This window comes from Balaenoptera ricei, chromosome 8, assembly GCF_028023285.1.
Source record: "Balaenoptera ricei isolate mBalRic1 chromosome 8, mBalRic1.hap2, whole genome shotgun sequence".
Lineage (NCBI taxonomy): Eukaryota > Metazoa > Chordata > Mammalia > Artiodactyla > Balaenopteridae > Balaenoptera > Balaenoptera ricei.
In genome coordinates, this window is record NC_082646.1 from 80,777,515 (window position 1) to 80,804,357 (window position 26,843).

Here is a 26,843-nt window from a genome sequence, read left to right on the forward strand (position 1 = left end):
GCCTCTTTACCTTTTTTTTTGCGCTTTTTTTTTGGTGAAGATTCATCCATTCCAGCCGCCTTTTTTGGCTTCATCTACACTTTTGCATTAGAAGGTTAAATGACACCATCACCACTCTCCTCTTGCAATGCTTGATCACCACTCCCTTTGACAGACCAGACCTTCCTCTTGGGCATCCTGGTGAAGAGGGCTCCTGCTGGATGCCTGGGGCCTGGATGCGCCGGGGGCCTTCGTGTGCTGGTTGGCTGGACCACTGCCACTCCTCTGGCTGAGTGGCTGGGTTACGCGGCAGAAATGGTGGAAGAACCAACGGATGACTTGTTCCATTTTCTTTTCCTGTATTTTCATTAGAATTTCTTGAATGCTCATCAAATAGTAATGACTTTCGTGGTGCCTTCAACCCAACAAAGATTAAGTTATTTTAAAGGTGTTTAGCTTCTCATCACCAGTTGGCTGTTCATAAGTAAGACAGATCCCAATATCCCCTCCCTTGATTATCAATCCAAGGGACATTTTTTCTTTAACACTAGAAATTCTCATCTAACCTTTCTTTTGTCTCTTTAGATGCACTAAAATCTTAATCCTAAAAAAAAAAAAAAAAAAAAAAAAAAAAACTATCTATAAGAGATATTTCCTTATAACTCTTGCAGAAGAAAAGGACATCTATATGGAATTTAATCAACTTGCTATGATCATTTTGTTGACAGTACTTTTTTCCTCTCTGGAAATTATTAATTCATTTAATTATATATCTTGCAGTAACTGGGAATCTACTAGAAGATTTTTAACAAGGGAAACCTGATGAGATTACAATTTTAAGAAGATAATTCCAGTAGTAACACAGAGAGAAAGATTAGGAGGACAAGATAATAGAAGCAAACAAAATTATTGGGAGAATAATATTCTTGGTAAGAGCCATGAGACAGTAGCAGTGGGAAAGGAGCGGGGTGATGGATTTGAGAAATGCGAAGGAATATAAATATGATCACAAGGTGAAGAGTTGGACGTGGAGAGGAGTAGGGACATACCAACTTCTGAGTGGGGAGATAAGTTGGTGACGATGAATGAAGGTGTGGATAAATTTTGATTTATGGAGGGGAGTTCAAAAACGGTGATATACCCCATGGCGTGCAGTTTACCAGTGAAAATTAGGTCCTTACTGACTCTGAAGAAGCCTTTTGTCCCAAATGCCTTGGAAAACCTTATCCCCCTCCTCTCACATGCACGCTAGCTCCAATTTCTAAATTCCCTCTGTAACACTCCTGTTAGTGTCCTGCTATGTTTTCCAATCTTGGTGGGCAGAGGAGGACTTCCTTCGAGAGATGAAGTTAGAAAACAGGAGAGCCAATGAAACGAAGTGCTGCTTCAAACAAAATATTGCAAAATAAAAGTAATCATTATACTGAAAATGATAGAGTAAAATTAAAAATAAACCCTAAAGAAGGGTAGTAAATTTATGTATATTCAAGTCAATTTAATTTACTATGGGATTAAACTCACCTAGAATTTACTAGTTTCCAGTGTGCTGAAGCTAACTAGGGTTACATTCTAATCTGTTCTGTCTAAATAGCATCATAGTGCATGTAGAGAGAAGCTAAACAAGCTTTTTCAGAGGCAGGCTTATGCTTCTTTCCAATGGTCCTTTTCAGGCATTAACAAGCTCTATTAGGTGGGCACCATGAATTTGCTAGCTTCTCTCTTTAACATCACTATCCTGGAAACCTGTGTTGCAATCTGTGGCTAAATGTCAGATACCCAGTGCCAAGAATCATGTGTGTGAGAGCACAGAATTTGGAATTCAATAGACCAACGCACAGAATTTGGAATTCAACAGGCCAATTGTAAATCCTGGCTTTTGCCAATTATTTGTGAGATGTTGAGAAATTAAACCAAAGACTATGATTAGTCTTTTGTGAAATAGAGCTAACAATATAAAACAATGAGCCTAATAAACTTAAATGCTGAATTTATATAGCATGTAGTATATCTAGTGTTTAAGAGCATAGACATTAAAGGCAAATTGCCTGGATTTGAATTTGTACTCTGCCACTAATCAGCTGTGTAACAGATGCAACTTTTTAGACCAACTCGTCACCAGTAACATGGGAATAATAATACCATTTTCTTCAAAAGCTTGTTGTAAGAATAAGCTAAATATTATTATTTTCAGACTTATTTGGTATAAAAAGATATTGTTGTTGTCCATTTCTGCAGAAGTGTCTATCACACGATTCTACATGGAGTTTGACAATAAGAAAATAATTTGAGCATTCATCAAAAGAATTCCCACAAAACAATTTCCAAAAGCAGTAGGAAACGTAATGTCTTTATATTTGCTAACAGTGATTATATTCTTTGTGCCAGAACTGTCGAAAGATCAGAGAATTATTTTTCATCTTGATCTACCCTCAGTGCACTGTGAATTAGATTTAAATATTTCAAAGAAAATTAGAAGTAGTAGCCTTGCTTTTCATTACTATATGAAACATATTGATATTCAGGATTTCAGGAAATCATAGACAGTGTTTTTGAGTCCCCTAGAGTGCTGATGTTAGGCTTTCCTATGGCATATATGGCCCTCTTTGGTCTCCTCTTTATGAAAGCAAGAATATTTCCTGAGTGTTTGCAGCTACCTAACCTAGGAAGTTATTCACATTAATTATACTCTAAGAGCAAACTTCCCTTTTGTAGGCTATTGCATGGATTCCAATTTATGTTTCCAATTGTTCAATAATAATAATGATGATAGTGAGAAATTTAATTTGCAAAGTTCTTTATGGCTATGGCCATAAGATGTTTTATTAGATCATCACAATATGTAGAGCAGATCTTACTATAACCATTTTACTTAAAAAGGATCTTAAACATGAACCCAGGTTTCTTATGCCAAGTCTACTGCACCAAACCGCTCTCTCAAAACGTACATTACTTAGAAACTTAGAGATATGCTAACAAAAATGGATGAACATTTAAATATGCACTGCTTCTTATGTTACCACAACACAAAGTTTATAGAGCACTCATTCTGTGACTGACTTACTGCTAAGGGCTTTGCACAAGTTTTCTCAGTTAAAGTCAAGAAGAACATTGTGAGGTGGTACAGTATTCCAATGTTATAAGTGAGAAAACTAAGGCTCATGGAGGCTAGTAACCCATCTTAGGTCTCAAAACTAGGTCATTGGCAACAGAGGATTTTGGTTTGCTTTTAATTAATTGAGGTAAAATTAGTATATAACATATTAGTTTCAGGTGTAAACATAATAATTTGTATATAGTGTATGTAGTGTATATACTACAAAATGATCAGTACAATAAATCTAGTTACCATTTGTTACCATGCAATTAACTTCCTATACCCAGTTCTCCCATCCCACCCCCTTCCACTGGCAACCACCAGTCTGTTCTCTGTATCTATAAGCGTGTTTGTTTTTATTTTGTTTGTTTGTTTGTTTTTAGACTCCACATATAAGAGAGATCATGTGGTATCTGTCTTTCTTTGTCTGACTTATTTCACTTAGTGTATTGTCCTCAAGGTCCATCCATGTTGTTTCAAATGGTAAGATTTTATTTGTTTTTTATGGCCAAATAAAATTCCACTGTATATGTACCACATTTTCTTTATCCATTCATCTGTCAATGGTCACTTAGGTAGTTTCCATATCTTGGCTATTGTAAATAAATAATGCTGTTAACAAATATAGGGGTGCATATATCTATATATCTTTTCAAATTAGTGGGTTTTTAAAATTTTTTTTGGATTAATAGCCAAAAGTGGAATCACTGCACCCTATGATAGTTCTATCCTTAATATTTTGAGGAATTTCCATACCACTTTCATAATGGCTGCACCACTTTATATTCCCACCAACAGTGTATGAGGGTTCCCTTTTGCCCATGTGCTCTCCAACAGTTGTTATTCCTTGGCTTTTTGTTAATAGCCTTTCTGATACTTGTGAGGTGGTATCTTATCGTGGTTTTGATTTGCATTTCCCTTATAGTTATGCTGAACATCTTCTCGTGTGCCTGTTGCCCATCAGTATGTCTTCTTCGGAGGAATGTCTGTTTAGAATCTCTGAACTTGTTTTTTTCGTATTGAATTGTTGGGTTTTCTTGCTGCTGAGTTGTGTGAGGTCTTTATATATTTTGGATACTAACCTCTTATATGATATACGGTAATGCATGTACAGCACACTCACACGTACTCAGTTAGTGTTAGCTTCTTGTGGTAGGTAAGAGATTATCAGCTGAGCTTATATTTCCATTATATAAAAAAATTAAAATCACTGATGCTTCTGGAAATTTACTAATGATGCCACTAAATGTCACATAATGGTTGATGTTTTAATTCAGAACAGCAGACTCCTAGGGGGTGCTGGGGCATATCTTCATTATTAGAGTTCCTCTAATGCTCATCATAATACATTGTGACTAATAGCAAATGTTAGATGAATGAACAAACAAATGAATAAATTAATAAATGAGGAATCTGGGAGACAGAATGATCCCACATTAGCCAAATTGCAATGTGTTCATGAGCAACCATATCTGTCTCTAAGGCTGTTCACATCCATAAAATAATTCTGTCATGGAGAGTAAACATATTCATTTTAATGACTGCAGTGGCTGTGAATTTTCATGTTAGACACATGTGCTTTTCATATTTCATCATTAGTCATGAGTATGCCATGAATTTCAGTACCCATGATGGAAACAGCTTTGCCTTAATTCATCCTCCGACTTTTGTTAGTTATCCCATTTGAGGCTACACTAGAATCAACTGAAAAGTGAGCATGGGGTTCCAGTCATTTGTTTCCAATAGACTTTGTAAGATATTCTAATTTTATTTTTAAATAAAACATAAAAGCCGTGGATGCCTATGAATGTCCTTTTTATGGATGGTGATACAACTGCCATATTTAAGTTATCTGAGACACACCAAATAGTTTTTGTTTTTGTTTTTACAAAACAGTTTTTAATTTAAAAAAAAAATAACCTTATACTTATTTTCCAGACCTTGATTAAAATACAGAATGTGGCTAGTGAGTCCATTGAATCCCTGGGAACCTTTAATTTTGCCACTGCTCATTCTCCAGGGCTAAATTTACTACTGGATTCTAATCTATTCCAGAATCATTCCTGATACAGGTAAAACATATGTAGGAGAACCCTCTATATCACCTGTGGCACCATGGTATCAATGGATGTAGATAACAGAGACGTTCCCTGGTTGCTTTTAAAAAGACACAAGGGGCAACATTCCCTACTCCCTCTCTACAAAACTGACCATTTCTAAAACCGGTATTCACCTTATTTTCATAGATTAGGAATTCAGTTTCCCACTAATACCAGAATCGGGATCCTTCCATGAATGTCAACCTGCTTTACTGAGCACTTAAGAAATCCTGATTGACATTTCCCAGGTTTCTCACTTGGGCAAAATACAATATCCTCCCATTGTACGTCTCCTTGAGTCCCTGACCTGAATAAGATCGTGTAATGATAATGGTGCTTTCATTATTACCTGCTCCCAGTAATATTGTTTCATCTGACTGATGTAAACCCCTTCCTACCAACTTCCCCACACAGTTACCCAGCTATGCCTAAAATTGTCACACACATCTGACATTATAAACATTGGACCCCCATCTAGAGCCATTCTTCACCACTGAGAAGGTGTCCCTGTCTCCCTGAAGTGTTAGTCCTCACTTCCTCCTCCTTCCTCCCGCTGATGCTGCTGAACGCCAGCAACGGCCCAGTAAAATTCCAGCTTGCATTACATCACTACTGAGACAATCAGAAACACGGCCTTAGCTTCATTAAGCTTTTACTTCCATGATGTTCAAAACAGACCTCCTCTAGCTTCTCCACATGCTTAATATTTCTTTGGCACAAGATAGATAAAATGTTTTAATTTTCAACTTTAAAATATGTGAAAAAACATTCAATAAGACTATGCCTGATTTCCTAGGGTTTTTTTTTCTTTCACTTTTAGCCATTTGCTTGTGCTTTGAGATAAACTCACATTTTGAACGTATGTATGGTATCAATACTTTGGCATATGTACGTGCTCACAGACATAAGGTCACCCAACAATAATCATTTATAATAATATATTAATTATTTTATTATGAAACTAATGCATATTTGTCATGAACAATTTTAGCAAATAATGTTAGTAGTAATAATACTAATAGTAGCTGGCATTTTTATTGAGTTGTGCTATACCCATATGAACTTATTTAATCCTCACAAGTCTCTAGAAGGAAGGCTTTTTATTATCCTCATTAAAATGTTTTTTTTTCTTTTGAAATAACTTTAGACTTAAAAAAACATTAAGAAAATAGTACAGAGAGTTCCTGTATATCCTTTACATCCCTTAATGTTAACATCTTAACATAGCTGTGACGTATTTATCAAAACTAAGAAACTGGCAATGGTATAATACTGTTACCAAACTACAGACCTAACTTGGGTTTCACCAGCTTTTCTACTAATGTCTTGTTCTGTTCCAGGATCCAATTCAGGGCAACACATTGCATTCAGTCATCATGTCTCAGTCTTCTCTTGTCTGACAGTTTTTCATTCCTTGTATTTCATGTCCTTGACACTTTTGAGGACTAGTGGTCAGATATTTTATAGAATGTCCCCCAATGTGGGTCTGTCTGATGTGTTTTTGTACTTAGACTGGGGTTATGGATTTTTGTGAATAATATCACAGAGGCACGGTGTTCTTATCATCATACCAGGGATATATGACATTATTGGTGATGTTAACCCTCATTGCTTGGTTAAGATGGTGCCTGCCAGATTTCTCCACAACGCTAGTATTTGTCCTTTTCCATACCTTATTCTTTGGAAGTGAATCACTAATTTCAGCCTACACTCAAGGGAAGCATATTCTCCACCTACTGAAGAGGAGAGTGTCTAATATGTTACTGAGAATTCTTCTGTAAAAAATATTTGTCCTTTCTATTTATTTGTCCATCTACTTATTGATTCAGTCATTTATTTATATCAGCATGAACTCATGGATATCTATTTTAGATTTTAGGTTATAATTCAATACTATAATTTTTTTTTTCATTTTAAATAGACTTTGTTTTTCAGAGCAGTTTTAGGTTCACAGCAAATTTAAGCAGAAAGTATAAGAGTCCCCACTTATCCTCTCTCCTAACGCCCACGGCCTCCTCCATTATTAACATCCCCCACCAGAGTGGTACATTTGTTACAGCTGATAAACCTGCATTAACACATCTTAATCACCCAAAGTCCACAGTGTACATTAGGGTTTAGTCTTGGTATTATAAATTCTATTTGTTCTGAAAGTTGTATCATGACATGGATCCGCCATCATACAGAATTATCCTCATTTTTCATATGAGTAAACTGAAGAACAGAGATATTAAGTTGTTCAGGGAAGGTGACACAGTTGGTTAACATTTTATGAGTGATGTAATGCATTTCTTTAAAATTCATTGCAAAATTCATTTGAATTATTTTATACATTATTTCCTTGTAGATATACACTGCAGTTGATCCATGTATCTCCTTATTTCTGATTTTTTCCAACATACAAGTGACATTTAGATAAAAATCTGTTTTATACTCCACCATAATAATAGATTCTGTAAAGACCGAGATCCTGTTTGTTCATTTGTATGTCCTCCTTCCTTCCTCATTCACGCCTTCCACTAACCGATAGAGTAGGTGATAAATGATTGTTTGCGGAGCAAATGATTATCCAACAAGTTATTGAGCTTAAAGTTTTATCAGGCGTACCTTTGAAGCTGACATTATGGAGGCCTGATTTCTGAGGTTCCTTAAGGCTACTGTCAGAGGAAGAAATGTGAGCAGAATGGTATATTTTGGTGTCACATACTTTACCTTCTTAAAAATGACTTCAGATTTTCACATTTTGGAATGTGGTTTTGTAGAATAATATTTAAAGCCTCATAAGGTTTGAGGGTATTTGTAGCTTCCACCTATGTTAACAGCCATCTGTGAACTGCAGCAATCATGTGATCAAGGCTCCAGACCCTTTTGAAGATCCAATGTGTTTTCTGAAGTCTAACATTTTTATGTATAAAAATGGGAATGGCTCAACAGTAACCTTACAATGATGGGCACAGAAAGGAGCAACCACCACAAAAGGTTCTTTACTAAGGAGACAATTACTTTCTTTAATACCATATGCTCTGTCTAATGTGACTAGTCATTTTCTGAGAATTTTTAAACAGAAAGGTCCAAAAATATTTTTCCATTTGTGATTTCCTAATAAAATATGATCATTCATCTCCCCATTTTTAATTGATCATATTTTCCTCCAGTGAAACCAGCTATACTCAGTCTATTTTCAGACACTCCATTTTCTGAAGCTGAATATGAGGTTTTTAGAACAAAATTCCATTCTTCTTTTTCTTTTTTTTTTTTTGACAAGTTTAAAGCATGTATTTAAAGTACAATTTATAAAATGCTTAATCTGCCGACTCAGGAGCCCGTGGTGCGGGGTGGTAGGGTGGGCAGCTGCCCGCTAGACCAGCGGAGCAGGACTGCCAGGGTGCGGCCCTCCCTCCCATGCCCTTCTCTTCAGATACCCAAGGGGCCCATGTGCACCCCTGGGATCACATGGCCAAAAACAAGACCCCAGAGTTTTCCAGAGTCTCTGCCTACCAGTGAGGCTGGGGCAGCCCTGCCGGCCCATCCCTGGGCAGAGCATCCCCAGATTGGGCAGAGCAGGGTATGGCTGGGCTAGACAGGGCGGGGTGGGGCAGTGGGCTCTGGAAGGGGCTGATGGTAGCAGATAGGGTGTTGCCTCCTGCCTGCAGGTGGGGAGCACCCTGATTGAGCGGGCGGAGAAGGGTTGGTGACCAGGCCCAGACCCCCAGCTCCTTTGGTAATAGGCTGACATCAGAGTGGTGGCTCATGGGAAGTGGTTAGCTGGAAGGTCTGAGGCCTGGCTCACGGGGTCAGGGTGGAGCTGGGGGAAGGGGACAGTACCGTGAAGGCAGATAAAGGGGCAGCAGCCTCAGGTTTCTGCCCCCCACTCCCCTGGGGTTTTCCAAGCCAAAGCCTGCAGCTTACTTTTAAAAAATTTAAAAAAAAGGCACTTAAGGAAAGTTACAACTACCCCCCCAAAAAAACCACAAACACACACACAAAATCCAAACCATTCTCTCATCTCCCCTCCCACCTCCCCCCAACACAATAGTTTCCTGTTTTCATTTCTCTCTTTTTAACATTTTGCCTGTCACCTCTCCATCTGGGAAGCCAGGACATGACAGCTGGTGGGTGGTGGCAGGCACACAGCTGGCAGAGCCCCATCTTTGGCCGGAGGGAGGTGAGAGCATCAGTCCCTACCACATCCTTGATCCACAGACACCCATCAGCCAGCCTTCCCTTGGCTCCCACTAGAGGAGGGGAGCAAGAACAGGTGGTTCCGACAGCTGAGCAATCAGCACTCTGGCCTTCCCACCTGGGCTACCTCTGTACCTTCTCCAGCTGAAAAAGATAGTCTCATCTTGGGCCAGAAACCACTATTACATGAGGGATGGACACTATCCGTTTAGAATGCGGAAACTTGGTGAGGGCAGTGGAACTGTAAAGACAGCGGCAACCTTCTCCCTTGCCCACTCCTGGAGGTCATTTCCCCTCAGAACAGCACGTGGGCACCATGCAACATTCTGCGGGTTCTTACTGCCTGAAGCTTTGTTCCAGCTCTGCTCACGGACAATATCCTGGCTTCACACAGTTATAAGCCTGTGCTATGGACTAGTTGCTGACTCAACTGACAGCTGACCTTTCCTCCTGATGGGAAGATGTAGTGGGCCAAGGCTTGCTGGGCCCGGCTGACATCCCCACTGGGCAAGGCTGAGAGCCAGCAAACCAAAGGTGGAGCGAGCCTGCAAGACCTAGCTTGCCACCTTGGCCACCGCGAGCTGCCCTAATCACAAATGTCACACCAACCACTCCAAAACTCATCTGCTGAGCAAGGAGGCCATCTGGCTGGCTGATGGACAAAAGACGAAGTGCAACGGAAGAGATTAGAGAGCCTGAGAGGGGCCAGATTTTACACACACAGCTGCTCTGGGCAGGGCCCCTTAAGCCTCTTCCACCTCAAAGAGCCAAAGCAAATCTCCAGGCTCCAAAGGCAGAGGGGAAACTGCCTTCATTCCAGGCCCTTGCTCTGGAAAAAGGGGTCGAGGGGAACCTAGGCCTATGGGGAACCAGTCTGTCATTACCAATCTTTGCAATGCACAGCTTGTCTTTCCCCAAATGTTATTCAGAATGGTCTGCTCCCAAGGTATTGATTTCACAAGGGAAATGTACCGGGTGGAGTTACCGAGTTGATGCCATCAACAGAGATGGCGCTCCACAGACCCCTGAGAGTTCTAAGACTTGCTGGAGTGGGAAGACCCACCTGCCTTCTGACCACACTCGGCAGAGGGCTCAGTGTCCTGGAGTCAGACTCTCTCCTGGCTTTCCTTGTGCTGACAGCAAAATACCGAGCAAGGCTCGCAGCCTCACTCCTAAAGCCGGGGAGTGCAGCCTCACTCCCTGCCCTCTTCTAGAAGTAGTAAGCCCCGCTGGTAGGGAACCACCCTGATGGGTTTTGGAAGGGGAAGTCTGTTCACTTTCCCTATCTCCCAAAATACCAGAGGTGAGGGGTTGGCACCCTCCCCAGGCTCTCTGAGCCTATAGAGCTAGCCCAGTCTCCAGGTAGGGCCCAGATGCTCTGGGACTTAGCTGGGGGGAGGGAGGTATAGGCATGAGGTGCTCATCTGTCCTAGGACCTGCAGAGCCCTGCCCCTTTTCTGGGCAGCAGTAGGAATACAGAAGCTAAGCTCACCAAAATCCTATCGGTTAATGTTTCTAGTGAATTGCCCAGAAACATTTTTAAGTAGACTACCAAACTACCCTTTCTCAATTAAAAATTCATTAAACTGCTAAAACCCCTCCCATGTACTTTGTTTTGCAAATCAAATATTTGTATAAACAAACAAAAATAGGAAGGAAAGAAAAAAAAAAGGATATTTTCAAACGGAACTTGCTTGTAAGTGAGGAAGACATGCACTTGAGGGTGGGTGGACGGGAGTTCTCATTTGTGTTTTGAAATCCCAAATTAATGAGCATGATAAACTGTTATTGCTGGCACTGGCTTCACCCCAAGCAGCCAAGTGGCACTGTCTGACTCTACTCTGAGTCCTCGGTGGGTCCCCCCAACCCTCCTCTACCCCCACCCCTTTCCCTTCCCATTGACTTGGGACAGCCCTTGTAGACATGCCAATCACAGTGGGAAGGGGGGGAAGGGAGGTCACAGTGCATGGGGTTCAAGGTCACAAATGGGCGGAGCAAAGGGGATCTCAGTGCAAGTGAGTCAGGTCGTTCCCCCTTCTCAAGTCAAGCCGTCTGCCACGGCAGTGCGACCCGCAGCGGACGACCCAGGAGGTGGTGACGGCGGCAGCGGCATCCTTTCCTGCCCGCATTTATCTGCGCTCTGTGAAGCCTTGCGGCCCATCAGGACCCAAAGGCGGTCTGGTCACACTGTTAGGCTGCCTGCTGTCTCCGGGTTGGGAGATCCTGCTTGGCCTGTCGAGGATGGGCTGCTCTGGCGCCTCCTCCGGGCTGGCACCGCCCGGGATCCGCTTCGGGGCCTCCGCGAACTCTGCCTCCCGCGGCGCTAGGGGCTGGACGAGAAGGGCTGGCCTGCTGGTGGAGGTGGGGCAGCTGACCACACCGTTGCTGGTGGGCCTCTTGAGGATGCGAATCTGTGGAGGGGCCCCGTGGGAAGGCTATCGTGCTGAATCACAATGGGCACTTTGGGAGGAGATCTGGATCTCCTCCCCTTTTGTGTGATCTTCAGTCTTTTGTCCAACCGTCTGTCGATTTCCCCGCTGTCTGCCGCCTCCTCCCACCTCTCAGCGACCTCCTCATCTTCCATCTTGCCGCTTTAACCTCCTCCCCGCAAAACTCCATTCTTCTTGATTAGAAGAATCACTCTTTGTTGCATCCTTTCATGTTTCACTAATCACATCTTTCTGTTGTCATCTCTGTAGAGATATTTTCCTGGTAATGGTGTATATACCAACGAATGGATTCTGCTATTATCAAATGCTTCAGTTTTGATTCTACGTTTAATCACCTGCAAACATTATTTACTTCTCCACTTCTTTAGCACAAACATTATATCTTCATATGAATACTGAGAATTTTTGAAGCCTTGCATATCCCTATCATATTTTAGGACTTTATGAATAAATGATTTCTCTTGTGGTCTAATTCAATACTTTTAAGATTATTCTATTGATTGGACTTCTACCATCTACAATAGGTAAAATATGTAATAGGCATATGGTAGTATATAGCCAAAAAGATAATTTGGAAAGTTATTAAATTAGAACTTCTCTAACCATTTTGTAATTATACGAGGGCATTCTGAAAACAGCACAGCAGAAAGAGGAAAAGCTACTGGATCATGGTGACATTACTGAATTACAGAATTAACCAGATTAGAAATCCTCTACTTTGGGATTTCTTATGCTAGATAATAAGCCCTTAGAGTTTAAGCTATTTTTGGTTAAGGATTATGTAACTCATAACTAAATGATTTCTAACTGATATGGAGTTCTCAGCATAATAAGGGAGACAGATAATTAAATGCGTCAAAAATCAAAACGAAAATACATCCATGGAAAAAATCTTATGGAAGGACGGAGGGTGAAGAAAATTTTTATCTTCCATGAGAGATTTTGGGAAGACTCTTTAGTGCAGGTTATATTCAAATTATGTTTTCAAAAATAAGTGGGAATTTATAATGAAAATGATTTGGGGGAAAGTAGAAGAAATAACCATGGCAGAGGGACAGAGCCAGGAGAGGAACTGTTATGAATAATGGAAAACATGAAAACACTGTCTGTGAACCCATGCGTGTGTGTGTGTGGTGTGTGTGCACGCACATACACATGTGAGAGGGAAGAGAAAGAGAATGGATGGAGAAAGAGACACACATACTCAGAAGGAGAGACATACACACACATACTCAGAGAGAGAGAAGGAGAGAGAGAGAGAAGAAGGGAGGGAGGGAAGGAGAGAGAGAGAGAAAATGGGCATGTTTAGAAAGAGGTTAAAGGGTTAAAGAGCAGATTTTTGAAGGAGCTTCTATTTCCAGACCCAGGAATTTTCATGTTAACCTGAACATAGAAGAGAGCCAACCGAGGAAGGTCAGCATGATCTGTTTCAGCTTTGTCCTTTATTACTTTGCTCTGTCAGCATTTTGGAGGATGCAACATAGGGGAATATAGGGAATCTGTGTGGAATGGAGGCGGGGAGAAAAGAGGTAACTATATATAATGTGGCTGACTTTGTGGGTAGAGCTGAAAATCAAAGTTGAGAGGTAGAATTAGGCAGACATTGAGACATCCATGCCCTGTACTCTAACCGGATGTTTCACTATTTTCACCTTTCCCCAGGCATACTGCTTCCTTTTGGTTCCTTAAAGTTAGAAAGTGTCCTCCTTCCTCAGTCCCGTGCCGATTCTGATCCTTTCATCTGGAAGGCACCCTGGCCTCTTTACCTGGGGAGGCACTGCTCATCCTCCAGGTCTCATTTACAAGAACACTTCTTCAGGAAAGCTTACCTGACCCTCCAGGTGGGTCAGCTCACCCTATTGTGTGCTATTCCCTCAAAGCAATCTAAAATCTCCTCTCATAATCATTATCCACATTGTATTTAATTAAAGTTTCCTGGAAGTACTTGTTTTACACGCGGTTCTTCCACCAGACTGGGTGTTCCATGAGCGCAGGAACCACATCTGTTTTGTGGTCTGCCATATTCTGGCCACGTCATGGTCACCCAATAAGTAGTTTTTGAATAAATGAATGACATACTTTTTACTAGCTTAAAAAGGAAGAGAGTGTGTATAAGTGTTGTGGCAAATGCTTATTTTATGAAGGGATGTACTTTACATCAGTTGTCCTTAATCATTGGGATTTTGCAGACTTTTTAATAATTTTATAAAAGCAATGGACTCTGTCCACAGAAAACAATACCTATAATTTAATATCAGTGGACATCAGTTTAAGAAGCCTGTTCTAAAGGTTATTTTTATAAAGTTACAAAATTGAGTTTAGACTGAGAAGTTGAGGGTTATCTGGGCATTTTTAGCTTCTTTTTGTTTCCATTAAAATGAGATGAAAGGGAATACATTTAACAGGAAAGTCTCAGTATACTCAGGGGAATTGATTGATTAAAGTTTAGTAATTACAAACCATTTAATCTCTGGAGATGAATTGTGAATACTGTCCTTTCTAAGATGTTTCAGAGATGCTTTATTTAGAAAGCAGTTTATAAGAATGTAGGTTAAAAAATTAAGCTTATTGACCCAAAATATCGATTTTTTCCCCTAATCTTTAAAGTGGCCTTATATTAGAATTCACTATCATTAAGGAGTGAATATTTGAGTGACGTCTACCATTTGCTTGCTTGTTGTATTTGGGCAAGTTTCTTAAACTGTGAATTGTAGTTTCTTCATTCTTAAAAGGTAACATGGTTAGTTATTGAGACACAATGCACATACTTAGATTTTTCTGACACGTGGCAAGGACTCTATAAATATAAACTGATTTTTCTGACACGTGGCAAGGACTCTATAAATATAAACTGATTTTTCTGACACGTGGCAAGGACTCTATAAATATAAACTATTATTGTCATGCACCTCCCCCACAAAGAAAGAAAGAAAGGAAAAAAGCAAACAGGACTTTTTTCTTACTTTAGTTATTTCAACTTTTTAAACCAGTAAGTGTTTACTCCCACCTAAATTAACTTCCTTGATCCAAATTTTAATCACACCATATCCATGCACTCTTCCAACCCATTCTCAAATCGTCCTCTTTGTGCATATGGGCCACATACATCCATATATGTGATAATCAGGTTCCTGACTTATTCTGGGATCTGAAAGTTGTCAGCAATACCACAGGGCATAAGCAACATATTTACTGATTATTCTTTGGAAATTATTCAGAAAATAAATTATTGTTAAACAATTCTTTCTGATATAAACAAAGATTTGTGTCATTTTGAAATATTAATAGACATTTATTACTTGTCAAGTAATTAGTAATTCAGTTTAGTAGAGCAGTATTCATATTCAAAACACTTTGGAAACACTAATATTCTATTTCTCATGATTAATTTAGAATAATTCTCTTGAATAAACAACATTTGCTATTATTTACATTACATTTACTTCATAATTCATTACCAACTGTGTTATTTAGAAATTAAGTTTAGAAATACCCATGAAAACTTTTTCTTCTCAATCTCCATAGGTGTTATTTTATAGTATATAAAAATGTGTGTGTATGTATGTACACAAAGTTAACTGAATTGTGTGGCAATGACTGAAGTTAACAAGCACCAACCCTATGAGTAATTCCATCTAAGGTTGTCAAGGTGTTAAGTATTATTGTTTATTTACCACCTAAGTTCTCCGTTACTTAGTGGATAAAGTCTAAACTCCTCAATCTGGGGGTCAAATCCATCAACTACTTGACATAACTTATTTTTCCACTTTTGAAAGTTTCGCCTTGAAGCATGTTCATGTACTATTTTTAATTCTCACAAACCTCATTTTGTTTTAGAACTCTCTCCTTTTTACCTTTTCTGAGGTCTAAATCCTCTTCCCAAATTCCTCTTTTCCTTATGTCAAAATCTGATTCTATAAGACCGTCCTCAAGTCTAGTTTCTAGCCTCAATTCCTCCATCATATTGCTTAAAATTCTTTTGACTAGGATAAATCTTGCTCTTACATATAATATTTTATATTTTTTAGCATGTTATTCTTATTTTAGAAATAGTCTATGCTATTTCAGGAAAATATAAACAGAAAACAGCCAAAGATTTAAAAACAGCATAGAACAACACCATAATTCCTCCAAGTAGGAAAAAAAAAAAATCTCACATACTTTCTCTCATAAACTTTGCTTAGTACATACTCATTTTAATACACTTTCGCAGAACAGGATGATACTGTGCATAATGTTGTGTAAACCATGTTATGTTAACAAAGTATGAACGATTACCACATCAACAGATATATTTCGTAACTGACATAACATTTAATTATTTTATGTGTTTACCTAAGTTGTGTACATAATAATAAAACAAACACACATAAGTCCACCAACCAACATAAAAACATGTTTGGGGCATTATCAATATTACTGATGCTAGCCGTGTATTCATGCACAATTCCTATGCTAGATTTTTACTGTTTATAAATTTCTAAGCTCTGTCTATGTGGGTGTGTGTATTGTACCATATTATCTTACCTTCAGGATAGAGAGGGAGATAGAGCAAGGAGAAAGCATTGTCCTTTCAACATTTTTTGTTTGTTTGTTTAACACTCTGGGCCATCTTCTCCCAAAATATGTTTAATTATCATTACAGACAATATTTCTGGTCACTAACTTTGTCTCATTCTATGTACATGAATTAAAGTTAAAGAAGGAATGAGTCTGGGAAGATCATGATTGGATGATAAGCACGCCACCCCTCCTGATGATTTGATCTGTCAACAACCTGTAAATGTATAAAACCATCAGAGATTTTTAGTAGGCCAAAATTAAAGAAGATGTAGGAAAATAAAGTGATGTATTTAGCAGATTTAATTTAATTAACACATATGGGTATTTGTATTCTTCAAGTAGAGCGTAACTTTTACATCCATTATTTTTTTTTTAATTTTCTTAAAGCAATTACTTACTTGGTCAAAAAGCACACTTTAATGAAGTTAAAGCATATTTTAGAAAACTAGACCCTAAGGCCAAGAATACTCTATAGCTGTCCTCTTTCTTTTTACCAGTATCTCATAATACAAAAACGAGAGCCCCTGCGGGAAGTTATACAATTTGAGAGTGAAGTGGGGGCTTGTAGTAAATGGTGACAAATCCTGTCAACCACTATCACACCTAGTAGAGAGGTATCAAGATGGAGATGGATGAACAAAGAAATCGGAATCTGACAGCTTGGGTTGAATCACTGGCTCTACCTATTTGATTTTGGTGACTCAGGGGACCTCTCAGAGTCTTAGTTTCTTTACTCCAAAGTCTTAGTTTCTTTATTCCAAAGTCTTAGTTTCTTTATTCTTTATTCCAGAGCCTCACAGAGTTCAGATGAGACCTCATCTAAAGAGTTCTGTGATGTTTCTAATCTTTTAGATAATATCAAACATCTTCCTTTAGTCCACCTTGATACTAGTTTTGAGAAGTTATAGAGATGGAAAAGGTATTGTTCTTGCCTTTAAAATGCTCATGATCTCATTTACTGGTCAGGACCCCTGATAATTAAATTAAGTCAACAAAAGAAAATAACAATTTCAATCACTTCATTCATCTTTTTGGTCCTCATTACTAGGGAGATATGGCCCGCTTCATCATTTCACCCACTATGCCCCAAACCCTACCTCTGGCAACCACCAATCTGTTTTCTGTAATTATGAACTTATTTTCTTTTTCTGTATTTTTTTAAAGTGAGATAATACAGTATTTGTCTTTCTCTGCCTGCTTGTTTCATTTAGCATAATACCCTCAAGGTCCATTCATGTTATTCCAAATGGCAAAATTTCATTATTTTTGTGGCTGAATAATATTCTATAGTGTATGTACATATATACCACACTTTCTTTATCAGTGCATCCATTGATGTACACTTAGGTTGATGGGGCTGCATATATCTTTTCAAGTTAGTGTTTTTATCTTCTTTGGATAAATACCCAGAGGTGGAATTGCTGTATCATATTGCAGTTCTATTTTAAAATTTTTTAGAAACATCCATATTGTTTTCCATAGTGGCTGCACCATTTTACATTCCCATCAACAGCACACAAGAGTCCCCTTTTCCCACATCTTCACCAGCACTTGTTATTTCTTGTCTTTTTGATAATAGCCATTCTAACAGGTATGAGGTGACATCTCATTGTGGTTTTGCTTTGCATTTCCCTGATAATTAGTGATGTTGAGCATCTTTTCATGTACCTGTTGGCCACCTGTATGTCTTCTTTGGGAAAATGTCTGTTCAGATCTTTGGCCCATCTTGTAATTAGATTGTTTGTTTTGTTTTGTTTTGGTGTTTTGCTATTGAGTTGTATGAGTTCTTTATATATTTTGTTTATTAATACTTTATCAGATATGTGATTTGCTAATACTTTCTCCCATTCAGTGGGCTGCATTTTCATTTTGTCCATGGTTTCCTTTGCTGTGCAGAAGCCTTTTTGTTTGACGTAGTCCCACTTATTTATTTTTGCCTTTGTTGCCTTTGCTTTGGTGTCAGATCCAAAATATCTTCACCAAGATCTAAGTCAAGGAGTCTACCACCTAAGTTTTCTTTTAGGAGTTTTATGGTCTCAGCTCTTGCATTCAAGTCTTTAATCCATTTTGAATTAATTTTTGTGTATGATGTAAGAGAGTGGTACAGTTTCATTCTTACCTTAAAAATACCTTAGAATTTTCACATGGATTGCACTGAATCTGTAGATTGATTTAGGTAGTATAAGCATTTTAACAATTAATTCCTCCAATCCATGGGCACAGAATATCTTTCTATTTAATTACGTCTTCTGCAGTTTTATTATTATTGTCTTACATTTCAGTGTACAGGCCTTTTAACTCCTTGTTTACATTTATTCCTAGGCATTTTATTATTTTTGATGCAATTGTAAATAGGATTTTTTCTTAATTTCTGTTTCTAATTATTTGTTATTAGTGTATAGAAACAAAAGATTTTTGTACATTGTTTTTGCATCCTTCAACTTTACTGAATTTGTTTATTAGTTCTAATGGTTTTTTGAGTTTAGGGTTTTCTGTATATAATATTACATCATCTACAAATAGTGACGGTTTTATGTCTTCCTTTCCAATTTGGATAACTTTTATTTCTTTTTTCTGCCTAATTGCTCTGGCTAGGACTTCCAATACTGTGTTGAATAAAAGTGAAGAGAGTTGACATCCTTGTCTGTTCTTGATCTCTGAGGAAACTTTTTCAACTTTTCACAATTGAGTATGACGTTAGCTGTGGGCTTGTCACATATGACCTTCATTATGTTGAGGTATATTCCCTCTATACCCACATTAAGAATTTTTATCGTAAATGCATATTGAATTTTTTCATGTGCTGTTCCTGTCCGCTGAAATGATTGTGTGATTTTATCCTTCATTTTGTTAATATTGTGTATCACATTGATTGTTTTCTGAATGTTGAACCATCCTTGCATCCCTGGAAGAAATCCTACTTGTTCCTGGTGCCTGAAACATTTAGTGTCTTGTTGAATTTGGTTTGCTAAGATTTGTTGAGAATTTTTGCACCCATGTCCACGAAGAGTATTGGCCTACAATTTTCTTTTCTCATGGTATCCTTCTCTGGTTTTAGTATTAGGGTAATGCTAGACTCATAAAATGAGTTTGGAAGTGTTCTCTCCTCTTCTATTTCTTGGAAGAGTTTGAGAAGATAGATATTAATTAATTCCACTTTAATTGTTGGATAGAATTCACCAGTAAATCCATCTATTCCTGGACTGTGATACGTCAAGACAATGAAATATTAATCAACAATAAAGAGCTATGAGCTATCAAGCCATAGAAAGACATGCAGGGACCTTAAATGCACATTACTACATGAAAAAAGCCTATCTGAAATCGCTACATACTGTATGAGTCCAACTGTGGATATTTTAGAAAAGGAAAAACTATGGAGAAAATTAAAAGACCAGTGGTTGCCAGGGGTGGGAAGGGTAGGGATGAATAGGCAGATCACAGAGGATTTTTAGGGCAATGAAAATACTATGTATGATAACATAAAGATGGATATGTGTTATTATACATTTGTCCAAACCTATAGAATTTCGCCCAAGAGTGAATCCTAACATAAACCATGGACACTGGGTGATTATGATGTGTTAATGTAGGTTCATCCTTGATAACATTTGTACCACGCTGGTGAGTGATGTTGATAATGGGGGAGGCTATGCTTGTGTGAGAGGTGGGGCTTTATGGACAATCTCTGTACCTTCCTATCAATTTTGCTGTGAACCTAAAACTACCCTAAACAACAAACAAACAAATTAAAAAAACTGACAAAAAACATACTGCAGTTTAGGGGTTCTTGACCTAATTTAGCAGGGCAGCAGAAAACTGAGGTCCTCCAAAGTTGTATACATTGTCTAAGGCCCTTATTTATTTATGTGCTAATCCAGAACCAGAATTCACATTTCTTTAACTCCAAAATACGTTATCGTTCCCCAAAATCAGTTCCCATTCTTTGTTAATTCATCAGACTCAATAAGGCTTCTTTCTAAAAGGAGCCATTGGGGCTTCCCTGGTGGCGCAGTGGTTAACAATCCACCTGCCAATGCAGGGGACACAGGTTCAAGCCCTGATCTGGGAAGATCCCACATGCCGCAGAGCAGCTAAGCTCGTGTGCCACAACTACTGAGCCTTTACTCTAGAGCCCAGGAGCCACAACTGCTGAAGCCCATGTGCCTGGAGCCTGTGCTCAGCAACAAGAGAAACCACCGCAAGGCGAAGCCCGCACACCGCAAGGAAGAGTAGCCCCCGCTCGCCACAACTAGAGAAAGCCCGCACACAGCAATGAAGACCCAACGCAGCCAAAAATAAATAAATAAAAATTAAAATAAAATAAAAGGAGCCATTTCACTGATAGCAAATGCTTACATTAAGGATTGCATGTATTACACTTAATGCAACCAGTTCTGCAATTAAATACTAAGGTTTTGTATTTAAAGTAATTTAACTTTTTCATGCGTTGTTGCTCACATTGGTGAAGTGATGTATAATTTCCTCCAGTTGTTAAAAGTAATTAATATATGTAATTTTTTTTCCTGAAGCAGAGTTGAGATACCTTTCGTAAATAGATATAGAAATTGACAAACCAGGCACCCCAGTCGCTTAATATATGAGCACAAGGGTAGCCTTTGGCAAACTTATGGAGGAGTAAAGTTTCACTGTCATTCTTTTCCCCCTGCTCTTTCTGACCTTAATTGTAAATGAAGTCCCCTTTATATTTTGTCCAAAATAGCAAACGCCTACAAAAATAGATAGATGATAGGTAGATAGATAGATAGATAGATAGATGATAGATAAACAGATAAATAAAACCTTTTATTCTGCACATATTTCTTACCTAAGTCTCACCACCAAAATCTGGGAGCATTTTCATAAATACACAATATTTGCATTAGAAAATATAATTAAGCAAACATTAACATTTATCAATATGGGCATATTTATATTTTAAGGAAGATATTGAATACCTACTTTAAAATGTAATCTCCATCATTGGTGAACTTGGTGTTATTTTTTACAGCTTACCTAGCTGGGTTAAGTTTCCCTCCTGTTGGTTTCAATGGCAAACCTCTATCTCAGCCCTTATGTTGTACTGTCAGTTTTATTTTATTGATTGACTCCCAGTATCATTCAAGTCTCTGTGATTACAAGCAATCAACATTGACCCTTACCAAATTAAATGAAGGAGCTTTAATGATAGAATATCAGGAGCTCATACTATCCAGGAGAAGACAGAAGTAACAAAGCTGGGAATGGGCAGAAACAGAGGGTGCTTCAGAAGACTGGGAATGTGAACCATAAGAAGTGTCTCATTGTAGAAACAACTTGGACAAGTCACCCTACTGGAACTAATGTACCTATTTAAGGCCTCTTTTTAATCTAGTAAGTATTTAATTTCAAGAATGAAGGTTCCAAAGACCTAACTTGGATCGTGTGCATTGGCATTTCTGTGTAGAAAGTAGCACAGAGAAATTTATAATAATATTTACGGTTTCTGGAGATATAAAACAGTACTTGGTTAGTGAAGCATTGGAGTGAATATAATTCTCTTTTGTAAATCACAGTGAGATGTTAGAAAACATCTTATTTCCTATTAAAAAAACAAGATGTGTGCTTATTATTTCCCAGATATACTGGGGTTTAAAATAAAGAGAAACGATAGGATTCCTGTTTTTTTGAGGAACCAGGATCCTTAAAATAAAAGCTTATTATGCAAGAAATTAATGTTTCCAGTGGGAAAATAATCCCATTGGACAGCACTAATATAAAATTGAATAGAAATTATTTAATTTCACAGTTAATATTTAAGGTACAGTTTTTAAGATCTCTGATATATATAAATTTTCATTTTATTCTTTTTCTTTGAGTGTGATGTTGCCATTGTATCATGTTTTACAATAGTCCTAGGATCTCTCTGTTGAATCTATTTCTCTCTTTTTTAATGTTCTCTCTCTTTCTCTCTCAAGGCTCAACAAACCACTTCTGAAGCCCATGAGAGCTCTCAAGTTGAGACTACAAAGGAAGAATATCTGAGTACCCCTGAGTGCGATACTCAAATTGTAAGATTAATTTAAAATGTTTTTAACAACATTCAACATGAAAACAAGGACATAAGCATTTTAACAACCCTAGTTTATGCCACCATGAAACTTTCTATTTATATGTAATATCTACTATCTAAACAGTGTACTTTTAAATTTGAAAATACAGATAGATATGAATCATGTAGGTGTTCCACTAGGAAATGTAATCAGACAATTAGGGGTACTATGAACTTGACTTGCTAGAGAGGTAAGGGGGTCATTCCCACAATCACATGACAGAAAGCTATTAAAATGTTAAAAACAAACACAAACAAACAGAACTCCAAACAAAGAATGTGATTCAATAATATTCTCCCCAAGAAGCAAATAAACCCTGCATTATAGAGACATTACATTAGAGGAAGGGAGATTCTTACCCTTCAAATGATAATAGGAAATATGGAACTTGTACTCTGTGCTTTCACTTGTAATAAGTGAAATGAAATTTTAGTTCTGGAACTTTGACACGATAACAGATCTATCATGTCTGGGCTTGAGGAACAGCAAATGCCAACAGCTGTATTTAATAGATTCAAAGCTAGGCTTCAATCTAGTTGACAAAATGGCAATTATCTGCTGAAACTATTCATGATGGAAAAGAAATCAGGTGATAGCAAAGGAAATAAGGCAGAATAGAAACATAAGTTAAACAAGTCAATCTCTTTTTCCTCTATTGACTGCCAAAGTAAATTTAGAAATATAAATTTCTCAACAATTTTGCCTTCACATCTTTGTATATTGAAGCATGTTCCAAAACCATACAATTTAGAATATAAGGTTAGTGAGAAGTAGAAATAAAATATTCTGCAATTTACTTCCAAGGAAGGAAGAAGTCAAGAAGTTTGGGGCAGGAAGGAACATTTTTGCTGTAGTTTGAAGAACAGATAGGTTTCTGACAGTGTGAGTGAATGTGCAGAGACAAGAAAACATCTGAATAATATAAGTAGAGAGTAGCATACAGAAAATGGTGGGATGTTGCCTAAGAAGATAATTTGGGACTTAAGTGGGAGGGGCACTGGATTCCCAAGCTAAGGAGTTTGGTTTGAATTAGGGATATAGTTAAGATTTTCAAATGTTTATGTCCAGTTAAATGATAAGACCATTGGGTTAATTTTAAGGAGAGTGCCCTTGTTTCTTGATATACTTTCCTAAAACTACCAAAAAATCATTTTGCAGTATATATGTATATCAAATCATTATGTTGTACACCTAAAACTAATACAATGTTACATGTCAATTATATCTCAATTTTTAAAAATTAAAAATAAATAAGAATCTTGGAAGCTTCTGGCCTGCACCCTTATGGGTAGTTCTCAGGCTTGATCCTTCAATGTCCTGCTTTGAGCCCTTGGATTAGGAGGAATTCAGTTGCTTTTTTCCTGCCCTTGTACTGGTGTATCAGTGCCTTGAGCAAATCATTCATGTCATGAGGTGGCCAAAACATCTGAAAGGACAAAGAACCAGGACTTCATCAAACTTAACAAACAAACAAAATAGTCCCACTGAAGGCAAACCTGAAAAGTTCTATACGCTTTGCTAAGATTCCCCAAAGCAATATTTTGGTCTACTTTTCTTGTCAAGAGAGAGGCATAAATTATTATTTTGTTGTATGTTTGTTGCACTCTCTTTCTACTTTTGTTGTCCTTCCTTGTCACTAGCTGCTCCTCTCCCTTCAATAAGTCCCATAAGCATCTGCTACCTTGGTGGAGGCCCCGATCTGGGTCCCTTCAAAAAGCTGCCTCCACCTGTACCAGCATGAACGCTCTCTCTCTAACCTGATTTCAGTTCCCTAGGTTTTAGTCTTTGAAATCTCTACTTCCAAGCAGCTACACTTTCTAGTGCAGAGAGTGCTCAATATTTATAGGCTGTAGACTCAGTTACATGTAAAGGCCAAGAGAGTAATAAAAGTGAATGAGATAAGCCAGGTGTAAGCAGTAGGAATTAATCAGATTGCTGTGAACATCAGTTTTCCAATTCTACATCAGTAGTTGTTAGCCCTGTCCTCACTGTAGTATCACATGGAGGGCTTTTAGAAAATACTGATGACCAGGACCAACCTCAGAAAAACTGACTCAAAAAGAAAGGAATTAGAACACTCCCTAACACCACACACAAAAATAAACTAAAAATGGATTAAAGACCTAAATGTAAGACCAGACACTATAAAATTCTTAGAGGAAAACATAGAACACTCTTTGACATAAATCACAGCAAGATCTTTTTTGACCCACCTCCTAGAGTAATGAAAATAAAAACAAAAATAAACAAATGGAACCTAAATAAACTTAAAAGCCTTTGCACAGCAAAGGAAACCATAAACAAGACGAAAAGACAACCCTCAGAATGGAAGAAAATATTTGCAAATGAAGCAACTGACAAAGGATTAATCTCCAAAATATACAAACAGCTTATGCAGCTCAACATCAAAAAAACAAACGACCCAATCAAAAAATGGGCAGAAGACCTAAATAGACATTTCTCCAAAGAAGATATACAGATTGCCAACAAACACATGAAAGGATGCCAACATCACTAATTAGAGAAATGCAAATGAAAACTACAATGAGGTATCACTTCACACTGGTTAGAATGGCCATCATCAAAAAATCTACAAACAGGCTTCCCTGGTGGTGCAGTGGTTGAGAGTCTGCCTGCTAATGCAGGGGACACGGGTTCGAGCCCTGGTCTGGGAGGATCCCACATGCCGCGGAGCAACTAGGCCCGTGAGCCACAACTACTCAGCCTGCGCGTCTGGAGCCTGTGCTCCGCAACAAGAGAGGCCACGATAGTGAGAGGCCCACGCACCGTGATGAAGAGTGGCCCCCGCTTGCCACAACTAGAGAAGGCCCTAGCACAGAAACGAAGACCCAACATAGCAATCAATCAATCAATCAATCAATCAATAAAATCTTTAAAAAAAAAATCTACAAACAGTAAATGCTGGAGAGGGTGTGTAGAAAAGGGAACCCTCTTGCACTGTTGGTGGGAATGTAAATTGATACAGCCACTATGGAGAACAGTATGGAGGTTCCTTAAAAAACTAAAAATAGAATTACCATATGACCCAGCAATCCCACTACTGGGCATATACCCAGAGAAAACCATAATTCAAAAAGTCATGTACCACAGTGTTCATTGCAGCTCTATTTACAATAGCCAGGACATGGAAGCAACCTAAATGTCCATCAGGAGAGGAAGAGATAAGGAAGATGTGGTACATATATACAGTGGAATATTACTCAGCTATAAAAAGGAAAGAAATTGAGTCATTTGTAGAGACGTGGATGGACCTAGAGAGTGTCATACAGAGTGAAGTAAGTCAGAAAGAGAAAAACAAATATTGTATGTTAACACATATGTAGAATGTAGAAAAATGGTATAGATGATCTTATTTGCAAAGCAGAAATAGAGACACAGACGTAGAGAACAAACATATGGTTACCAAGGGGGGAAGGGGGGGTGGGATGAATTGGGAGATTGGGGTTGACATATATACACTATTAATACTATGTATAAAATAGATAACTATTGAGAACCTACTATATAGCACAGGGAACCCTACTCAGTGCTCTGTGGTGACCTAAATGGGAAGGAAACCCAAAAAAGAGGGGATATATGTATACATATAGCTGATTCACTTTGCTGTACAGTAGAAACTAACACAACATTGTAAAGCAACTATAATCCAATAAAAATTAATTTAAAAAAAAAGAAAAATTGACTCAGCATCTTAGTATGTGGAGTCTAGACATTGGTTGTATTTATTTTTTAACTTCTCCAGGTGATTCTAATGTGCAGGCCAGTTTTACTAAAAAAAATGTGTTTCACATGTACATGATTATTAAAATCATGTAAGGAGCTTTTAAAAATTAAGAATTTGAGAAGTTCTTCAATAAGTTCTAAATAAATAGGACTAAGGGTAACCATTTATTTTTCTTTTTTTAAAAAAATTAATTAATTTATTTATTTATTTATTTTTGGCTGCGTTGGGTCTTCGTTTCTGTGCGAGGGCTTTCTCTAGTTGTGGCAAGTGGGGGGCCACTCTTCATCGCGGTGCACGGGCCTCTCACCGTCGCGGCCTCTCTTGTTGCGGAGCACAGGCTCCAGACGCGCAGGCTCAGCAGTTGTGGCTCACGGGCCCAGTTGCTCCGCGGCATGTGGGATCTTCCCAGACCAGGGCTCGAACCCGCATCCCCTGCATTGGCAGGCAGATTCTCAACCACTGCACCACCAGGGAAGCCCAGGGTAACCATTTTTTAACGTGGACTTGACAACACTCTTCCCAACCCAGGTGATTCTTAATTTGAAAAACATTGGTTTAGATAACACATAATACCTTTAGAGTGTTGTTTAGTAATAGAGTTTCTGCTTCTCAAACTCTGTTATATTTGCATTTAAAGAC

The 26,843-nt window shown here is 38.2% G+C and overlaps 1 protein-coding gene and 1 pseudogene across 2 annotated transcripts in view; one reads left to right on the forward strand and one right to left on the reverse strand.

Moving 5' to 3' along the window:
- LUZP2 (leucine zipper protein 2) overlaps positions 1–26,843 on the forward strand; it is a 425,211-nt gene that overhangs the window by 383,267 nt on the left and 15,101 nt on the right. For both annotated transcript variants that reach the window (XM_059929605.1, XM_059929606.1), the window contains exon 10: positions 22,325–22,417. In XM_059929605.1, the coding sequence (XP_059785588.1) occupies positions 22,325–22,417 (93 nt within the window). The remainder of the gene's footprint in view (positions 1–22,324; positions 22,418–26,843) is intronic.
- LOC132369899 (SUZ domain-containing protein 1-like) lies at positions 11,484–11,938 on the reverse strand (annotated as a pseudogene).